This window comes from Melanotaenia boesemani, chromosome 14 (genome assembly GCF_017639745.1).
Source record: "Melanotaenia boesemani isolate fMelBoe1 chromosome 14, fMelBoe1.pri, whole genome shotgun sequence".
NCBI classification, from domain to species: Eukaryota; Metazoa; Chordata; class Actinopteri; order Atheriniformes; family Melanotaeniidae; genus Melanotaenia; species Melanotaenia boesemani.
In genome coordinates, this window is record NC_055695.1 from 9292662 (window position 1) to 9302443 (window position 9782).

The window sequence follows — 9782 nt, forward strand, 5'->3', positions numbered from 1 at the left end:
TGTGCATGAAAATGTCATGTCAGATCATATACCTGCAGGTTTTTGCACTCATTCATCTTGTTTTCACTGTCAGTGTTAAGTGGATCCAGCACAATCTGCTCCTCCAGAATTAAGTTGCATGATCTAAAATCAAAAACAAATATTTCTTCATGAGTAAATCCTGAATATTTTTTCTGCTCATTCTTGTTAGCTGAGATGTGTTACTGCTATCTAACAACATATTTTAGTTGTTTTAATAACAGTTAGTTCTTTGCTTAAAAACAGCAAATAACAACTACTGGTACCTGGAAATGTAGCTAGTATGACAGTCTAGTTTCTCAGCCAGCAGTCTGGCATCCTCATTTAGAGTGTGTGGTGAGATGTTTGCGATGTAGTGGTGTTTATGTCTTTGGTTCTGCTCCTCACTATAGTCAGGTAGCGTGACAACCAAGAAATCCAACATCCAGCGTCTCTGAGCCAAGTGAACAGAACTGACCTGGTAGGAGAGAAGACAATAACGTTACAAAACGCCACAAAAGTAATTCCTTAAAGTACAAAAAGCAGGTAATTAAATGAAAATATGGAAGCTGTCAGTGTTTTGTTCCTCTGCAATAACCACTAATGTCTTTGCCTGAAACCCTGAAATCACAACTGCTTCTTATAGACAGTTGGTATGATGACAATTATTAAACCTTCTTACTGGCCAGCTGCAGTGAACCATTAAAATGCAATATATGAGCAATAAGTGCTGATTTGTCTGTAACAGGAAAGGCAAAGCTACATGTTTCCCAAAATTTTCAGTGTGAGCTCAGCTATAAACTGTTGGTACTTACTTCTTCTCTGAGTTTCTGGTTCTCACCCTGAATGAAGTCCGATAGGTTGGTTGTAAACTCCTGAACGTCATCTAACAGCTTTTCTGTCTCTGTGCTGTTTCAACAAACACACATAATAAAACACACAATAAAAAAATGTAAACAAATTATATATAACCATGTGAATGTGACTGGATTACAATAAGAAAAAAACTAAACAAAAAAAAGTCTTTCATTCATTTTCTACACCGCTTATTCTAAATCAGGGTTTGGGGTTAAAAAAGAGGGTTTAAAAAATACTGACATGCATCCTGAGCATTGTTTATTATTATTCTATAAGATTTGCATTTAATCTTTCACTTTATAAGTAGCATTGTGAAGAAAATGAATGTTGTTTCCTGTTCCATGAAATATCAATGCACAAAATCCTGCCGTTTATATATATATATATAAAGCTAATTAGGAAACATTAGTTCCTTTCATTTTAATAACACGTATAGTTCTTTCTCATTGAAATACTAATTAAACAATAAAATTTTACTTCACAAATACAGAATGTCAGCCTTTTAAAAGTTTGTCTTTAAAGTATACAAACTCACAAAATAATGACAATGAGGTAGCTGACTTTCCTTTAATTCCACAAAATACAGCTTTAAAAGAAACTAGTATATGAATTTAAATGAGTAATTCCACTGAATGTAAAACTTACTATATATCAGGCTTGTCTCTGTCCATTTTGTTCTCTGTCAGCGTGATGGAGAAGCGTTGTATTACTTCATCAGCTATTATCTGCCAGGTACACAACTCTTCCTTCAGGTCCTGCTGGTCAAAAGCAGGCATCACGTTATGACTTGTTATCGCTGAAGCAGTTTTGGAGACCCAGGGCTTCATCAGGCAGACAAGTGTCATGATTTTGGTGTGGATCCCTGAAAAAAAACAATAACCAGATTTATTTTCAGCACTTTAGTCCATCTCAATCTCACGATAAAAACATGAAAAGACTAATAAATGGACATTGCAACCAGCGAAAGGAACAAAGAAGAAGAAGCTGAAACGTTTTTAATAATCACACAGACACTGGTGTCTATTGTGCTGCCTTTTTATGTCTTTTTTTGAGAATGTGCATTATCGTGACATTCACCAACGTTCCCACAACTGTCTGAAACAGACATCGGAACTTGGAGGTGAACTTTAAACTCTGCACTGCCCTGTAGTTTAGTGGTTCCCAACCTGGGTTTCCTGGACCCCCCAAGGGGGTTCCTCCAAAGAGTACAGGGGGTCCCTGAGGCTTTGCCTGTGTGATTTTAATGAAGACCATGTCCACACAGAGACTAGTCGAGGTGTATTTGCTTAAGTGTTTTTATCATCTTGTTTTATGTACATGTTTTGGGAGCCCAAAAACACAAACATTTTAATAATGAGACCTGTCCCACAGCTTTTTGGTAGTTGAACGAAGGGGATCCTTAGGGATAATAGGCTGGGAACAACTGCTCTAGTGGCTATACTGCCTAACAACCATGTATAAATGATGCATGGGAGTATGTGGGCAATGACCTGACAACACATGACACAAACCTATGTATTTACAAGTGTAAAGGGAGCATAAATGAGGCTCTCACCCTCTTCCCCGCTGGCTTGCATGTCCAGCAGCACGAGAAGGTCAGATAGGACCCTGTCCAACTCTCTTAAGGCATGTTGGACTTCAGGGGCTTTAGCATCAGGAGAAGGGTGTCTTTCGAATAGGCGAAGGTTGATATTCAGCCATTTTTCTTGGACACTGGAGAGTTTGGTAAGTTTCTGCTGACACAAAAGCTGTTTTTTACCTTGGTAGTGCTCACATTGGAGTGCCAACATCTAGGGAAACAACACAAAAGAAATACAGGGTACAAAAGGAGAAACCTTGTTGTTTCCTGAGTAAATTTGGTCCTAAACCAGATGAGTAGATTTTCAAAACCTTATAGAGTACCAGAATGGCCACTACCATGTGACATATAAATTTTGTCTTGGCTTAAATACTGTTTAAGCAGAGCTTCTCTGATCCGCATAAATCCATCTTCAATGCAGAAAAGAAATATTTTCAAGGTAAAAAGAGAGAGCAAGTGTGATGATGACTTTGAGTGACGCAGCAGATGGGACAGATAAAAGTGATGAGGTGATTAGATTTAATCAGAAGCACATTAGAATTATGACAAATCAAATATGTGACAATAATGACATGGTGGTAGAAATTCTGTATGGTGTTAGAAGGGCGTCAGATGGATAATAAAGCTTTGATACATCAGTTGGATAAAGTTCATGACAAAAAAACAAACAAAAAACAAAAAAATAAAACATATGCAGATAAATTTTAAACAGTCTTACATCTGACCACTGTTTCAAATCAGCATGGATTTCTTCCACTGATCTTTTGTCATAGTTTGGCTGAGGAGACCTGATATTTAAAAAAAGAAAGCATGATTGTCAGTGCTACATTATATTTACACAATTCTCCATAATACTGAATTCCTTTTCTTTCTAGTGATGGTATTTAGCAATCACACCACATTAAATATTATTTTCTTGTGGTATTTTTTAGTTTACTTACTCATTTTGTGTGGAGAAGAAAGAGAGCCACTTGGTGATGCCTTGCTTGGTGGCACTGATCTGTGCACACTGAGCATCCTCAGTAGTCTTCAGCTCAGACACAAAAGCAACCAACTGCTGTTTCAAGGAGTCAGTACACTCTTTTATTGTATTGAGGTCCTCTGTGTCCTACAGCCAGAGCATCACCATCACAGTCAGAGTTTACAAGAGCCACCAGAGATGTTTACAAAGAATCTCATCGAAATGCGTCATTAAACTGAAGATGCGCTTCTACCTTTGAGAAGAGGTAGGAGAAGCATTGCTCTGCGGTCTTGAACCAGCCTTGCTCACTGACATGCAGCTGACTGACCACCTGCAGCTTCTTTATATTTATTACCTGACAGAAGACATACTGAACTCTTTCACATCAAGTGTTTTTCTGAGCATCTTTGAGCATAAATTGATCCTCTAAACAAATATTGACTATGAGAGGGACTGAGGACACAGTGAAATTAAATCTACTGATAAATCTCTATGTCGTCACTTGATGTTACTATTGGCCTGTAACAGAGCATGTGCAGTTCCCCTCTAAATCAATCCATATCAACTGCTTTCTGCTTTCCAATTCCACAATGTTTATTCATTAAACATAACAAAAATGTATCATCACATGAATCAAAAAGCAACTACATTGTTGCCCCACATACCTTTAGGGCAAGGGTGAATGTAAACTGTCTCCAGCAGTCTCTGTCCTCAGTCATCTGGTGCAGCTGAGCTTCTAGGCGAGCCCTGTGCAGCTCATACAGCTCATGGTAACCCTGGACTACACTGAGGCAGCATATAGATCATTTGAGAGGTCATAATTTGTGCTTTGTAGAGATGTATTCTGAACAACAGTCATACTTCTGCTCCATCTAAAAAAACATGTTTAGAAAGAATCTATTTTTCTGTCATGACAAAAAACTTTTAAAAAGAGAGCACATTAATCAGTACTGTGCACAGCATGGGTACCAAGTCACCGTACTAGCTCATCTGGAACTACAGACGTTTTTAATAATTTACTTCTAACAGATGTTTTGTTGAATTTTAATAACACATAGCTGATATTATTGTTAAGACAGACTGACTCTGAGCTGCCTCGCTTCTGTCTGAGTGCCTCAGCCAGCTGCTGGTGAGCACTCTCTGCTTGCTGGGAAACAAAGGTATCATGGTCTCTGGTTTTGGAAAGTTCCCTGTGGAAAGATCATGCACATAAACACACATCTGTAAGTTCAGATGGTACACAAAAATACGTAGAGAAATCTTTGATATGCACACATTTGTAATGAGAGATATCATGTAAATGTATTAATATAATATTCTAGAATCAGCACCTAGTAAATCCCTAAACCTGACCTACGTACACACTTAGCTGCTCGATGGATGTCTTGATCCGATGGATTTCCTCAACGAGCCGGCGGTCCAGTGCCCGTTGTGCCACAACCTCAGTGTGTAAGGCCTTCAGACGGCGTGGGATTCGATCCAGCAGAGACTGGTAGTGCTGTCTAGACAAAGCACATGAGCTGCTTGGAACAAAGCTTCCTGTGTCATCATAGAAAAAGATTCTCTTAAACTGCCACTTTTCCTATTCTGTCGAAATTAGCTTTCCATTTAATTTCAAGTAAGAAAACATGATATAACAGTTCTGCAGAATGATTCTTCAGTTTGGGAGTAGAATCATATTTTAATCATTTAGTTTTAAGAGTTGAAAGGATCATAAATTTACCCTAAAAACAACTCAGGTGCTAGTTTAATTGTTGGTTGCTAACCTGAGTTTGGCAAGCAGTTGTCCTCTTTCAGCACAGTTCACAGAAACCTGCCTGATCAGTTCATGGAAAACAAGGCTGTAGATATTCTGTTCAGCCTTCACCAGCTCAAGCAGGCCCTCCATCTGTGAAACAAGTCATTTAGGCTATTATGTCAGAGTAATTTTGTTTAAAGAAATGCTCTCTTTCACCTGCTGTGCTTTTTCCTTTCTTTCTTTTTAAAAAAAATCTTTTTCCAGGAGTCATTCCAGTCTATTTTTTATGTAAGTAGTAGCTGTAACCAGTTTTTCTCTGTACATGAATGTAGCTCAGTTCTTTTCTAAGCCACAGAGGTAGAGAACCTACTTGAGACAGCTCAGTCAGTTCCTCTATCTGCTGATTCACTCCAGCCTTCTCCAGCATGTCATCCATCATGTTCATCAACTGGACCGCTTCCAGTCTGCCACTGGGCCTCCTGGACACCGAAGGTACATACAAATCTATTAGAACACACTCCCCAGGCTCCCTTACCAACATTTAACATGATCCGCCTGTTGCTTTAAGGCTGATCTATTTCTGATTCATGCATCTCCCAGTGAAGGTTACTAGACAAAGTATTGTTTAATAATTTGATGAATCCATCTTTTTGGACTCACAGTGATGGAAGGATTCGGAACTTCTGGTCTTCGTCTTTCAGCTGCACTGTGAATGCACTGTGGAGGACAGAAAGCAAAGGATTTGACAGAAAACATCCACTTCGAAGATGAAAATGTAAGGTATTACCATAAACGTGTGTGCAGCGAAATAAATTATACAGTGCACTCACTCCTCATAGAGCTCAAGGGACCGTAACCCTTTGTTTTTCACAATGTAATATTCTTCTGGGATCACATTTTCTAATACACTCATATTCTAAAAGAGAGAGAAGACACAATTAGCACATCATTTGCTGTGTACAACTTCTCTACACATGTAGATGGATGGTAGTAAATCTAAGTAAGTTGGGTCGTCATAAAACTCAGCTTTTAACAGATGTGCCATTGAGTAAAACAGAGGAACACAGTTTAAAAAGGGGGTCTGAGGTAGGTTTAAATAGAGCGTTCTGTGTGACATTTACCAATTCTTCTACAGAAGACTAATGTCTAATTGAGCAGGTAGTGTGAGCTTGTTGAGATCAGATTAATGTTCTGCTATCTCAGCTGCGCTTGACTACATGACCTGCCTTGATTAACACAGCACTTAGTATTTGGAGTCAGTTAAATAACAATAAACCACAGCCTGTAAATCTTGTGTAACAGAATGTGAAAAATATGATCAATTTTGTGATAGTTTCACACCAAGGATTGATGGACATGCAGAAATAAAACAGAATTAGAGTAAAAGTCCAAAATTCAAGTTTATTGTGGTCATAAATACTTTCAAACACAACAGGGAGCCAATAAAAAGCAAAAAATAATAATAAGGAAGTGAGTAAAACTAATTAAGTGAATACTGATAGAATATTTAAAAATATTTTGTCAGCATTTTCTTCTGAAATGTGAAGAAGAGTCCAGATGAACCATACCAAGTTTGCATTTTAATGCAGGGTATTTATGCTCCTTTACATAAATGTACAGCATCCTTTGAGCTGTCAAGTTATTTTTGCCACATATTATTGAATAATGAACATAGAAAAAGATGTGGTTGCATCATTAGTTTATCATTATTTGTGGGCAAGGACAACATGCACTGCTTTAAAATTTGTATTATATCCAATATGACCCTCTGGTAAGAAATAAATAGATACTTCTAATTACAATAGAATAAAAAATAAGCACAGAAAAACTTTTGCATAAATTGTTATAAGTCCAGGAAATAAAAATTGGTTGAAGCAACTCACCTGTTGGTCATCAGTCTTGTCACTTACAGGCGGGAGGGATGGTTTCCTCTTCTGCTTGACCACAGCATCACACAGGAAGGAAATATCACTAAAATAAACACAACCCATTAATGTTTGTCTTGTTAGGGCATCTGATTATTTGGGGGGAATACAGTGCATGTTTTATATATTTCATGAGGCCTTCATTTTAGCTAATCAGTGTTCAGATTCCGACATTAACATAAAATAAAATGAAAATATATGACTTGTGTTTGACAGTAAGGTTTTAACTGACCTTCCAGCTCCTGTCACAGATGTTGGCTGCTCCAAAAAGTATTTGTATTTCTTGCGTCCAAATGAATGATGCCAGACTGCATCCGGCCGTCTGATTCCGGTGCTCTGTATATAAAAATCAGTTCAAGAACACCAGTCACAACAACCACACAAAAAGACAAATGTCAACTTTTTCTATGACAGTTTTAGTAAGTTCGTGTAAAGGCCCCTGTGGTTACTTTTCTTTCTTGTGGTGTTTTATAGTTCTGATGGCAGCATCAGAATATTTATTTTTCAGTAAAATAAATGTGACTGAATTAAACATGTTGTTAAACAAGATTGTGATGTTTTGTAAGTCCACCTGTTTAGATGTTGAACTGTGCAGAAGAAACTGAACACAAGATTTTTCATAACACAATATGTGCTGAAGAGGGGAAAAATAACTTGAAAAAATGACTGACACACTGAATTGCACATAATGTAAAAACATACCTGACAGTGGCGATAATGTGCAGTGAATCCCTGAGTGCTCTTGTTGCACACAATGGAGGGAAGACTGACCAGGAGTTCATGTGGGATGGCCCCATGTTTGCCAGGTAAAGGTTGTTTCTTTTTGGGCTCTGCTGGAACTTGAATATTCAGTTCCACTTCTGAGGAGAAAATACAATCAAACAAACAAATACAAACAAACCACTGCTGTGTATAACTTTTAACCTGAATTATATAATACAATACAGTTTATTATTATCTTACAGTTTATAACTTCAGTGTTTGTTTCTGTATTTTTGTTACTTTTATCGTTAGTGATATTTGTTATATCTTGGTTCCAGATGCTTAGGAGAATTAGAATATAATAAATAAGACCAGACGACATGTGAAGTGTCTCAAACCAGAGCATGCATAGAGTGGCTTTTTTTAATATTTCCATTTAAAATACATTTTTTTTTACAAAGTACATCCTCAGTTGCACATAATAAAACTCAATTGTGAGCCTCAGAAAGTATACAACAATATTCTGTGACCTCTATGTGCTGGCACAATGCTGGCATGTCTCTGCTGTACCAGAAGATGTTTGGTGCAATACTTAATGATGATGGTAGAAAACCATGCTCTGTTCTGTCAGTTTGGCATACGTTGTCAGTATAGCCTTGGTTAATGCGCATGCGTACAATAGAAACTCGCAAATGACCCATTAATTCAGCACCACTGACTACTATTAATTGCACATTGCTCAAGTGCATCTCGTGTGTGACTAAAGCTCGAGGGGAAATACACTTAAAACCCTGATAAAGTGTATGCAACGGTAATACAGCTTTGTCTGTTAATCCTTTTGCAAGTGAGTACGTCGTTTAATTAAACACGTATTGTAACATCGACTATCATCCAAGCCTTCTTCCAAACTGCGTAAGATTGAACATGTAATGATTAACTTTGAAATTACTATTGCTAAACAAAATATTATAAAAGATCATTGTAGCCTATCTATCCAAACAGCATACACAGCTATGCTGTTTTGACAAAGTAGACAGAACACCCGTCTTTTCAGCAGCCTTGTGCTGGCTGGGTAGACTAACCTAGCTTACCACAGAAAAGTGTTAAATATTATACCAGACAAATAGGAAGATGATGTATGTGAAACAATATAAAAAATTAAAAGTACAAATGATTACTTGCAATTTAAATTTGCAGAGTACATTCCCTTATTACAGGGAACGTTCTGTTTATAAAATACCTGTTGGCTGAGCAGCACTGCCATGTCAAACCAGAATGGATGTGCATAATTTAACGTCACCTGTGGTGTCCGATGCTCGTTTCGACTTCGATAAACCTGGCGCTGAACTGGATCTTGTGGGCGCCAACATAATGGACTCGCGGCGGGTGTGTTGCCGTCAGGTTGTCCCAATAAGACTCTGGAACTTTACCCGGGCCATGTAGGCGAGAACCGGTGTGGTTCGTTTATTAACAAGAGAGACTAAAAACTCTCTTGTTGCGTTGCTATGGAAACGAATCGCCGCTCTAGGTTTGCTTTGTGGGAGGCAAGATCCGTTTATGGAGTTTGAGTAAAATAAAGGAAAATAAAATAATTACATCGAGATATTTCTCTGACGACACGCAAGAATATTCATTGGAGCCAATTATAATGTTTCCTCAAAAAATAAATAAAAAGCGATTGAGCTGTAATAGTTTCATTTAATCAAATCAATGTGCAAGAAATGTTATTAATTGTTCAATCAATTAGATTTAGTATTAGAAATAATTATGCTAACTCGATTTTTACTAAAGACATTTTCTTTTAGAAAACATTAAATTCATTGAACATATTTCTGATGCAGTTAAGCTAGATGCTCTTGGCTGAAAGAGTCAGTATTTTGTTTAAGGCATCTTTTCTTTTTGTTAGTAGGCTATCATATAACTTCTATCACAGTAATCCGTCGCTACTCTGTACGGTGTGGGTGTGTTTGTATGTCCTGCTGGACCCCACGCTCCAGTCATTACTTCTGTCGTGTGTGATGG

General features: G+C 37.6%; 1 protein-coding gene across 2 annotated transcripts in view; it reads right to left on the minus strand.

Annotated features, from left to right (window-relative positions):
- Positions 1-9252, minus strand: part of axdnd1 (axonemal dynein light chain domain containing 1) — a 12722-nt gene extending 3470 nt beyond the window's left edge. For both annotated transcript variants that reach the window (XM_042005545.1, XM_042005543.1), the window contains exons 1-19: positions 9061-9252; positions 7761-7918; positions 7291-7394; positions 7017-7104; positions 5964-6049; positions 5794-5850; positions 5504-5612; positions 5162-5283; positions 4757-4897; positions 4481-4585; positions 4061-4181; positions 3649-3750; positions 3376-3542; positions 3153-3222; positions 2411-2645; positions 1501-1717; positions 813-906; positions 285-475; positions 33-123 (exon numbers count right to left, since the gene is read on the minus strand). In XM_042005545.1, the coding sequence (XP_041861479.1) occupies positions 33-123; positions 285-475; positions 813-906; positions 1501-1717; positions 2411-2645; positions 3153-3222; positions 3376-3542; positions 3649-3750; positions 4061-4181; positions 4481-4585; positions 4757-4897; positions 5162-5283; positions 5504-5612; positions 5794-5850; positions 5964-6049; positions 7017-7104; positions 7291-7394; positions 7761-7918; positions 9061-9130 (2328 nt within the window). In that variant the 5' untranslated portion in view covers positions 9131-9252. The remainder of the gene's footprint in view (positions 1-32; positions 124-284; positions 476-812; positions 907-1500; positions 1718-2410; positions 2646-3152; positions 3223-3375; positions 3543-3648; positions 3751-4060; positions 4182-4480; positions 4586-4756; positions 4898-5161; positions 5284-5503; positions 5613-5793; positions 5851-5963; positions 6050-7016; positions 7105-7290; positions 7395-7760; positions 7919-9060) is intronic.
- Positions 9253-9782: the final 530 nt, after the last annotated feature.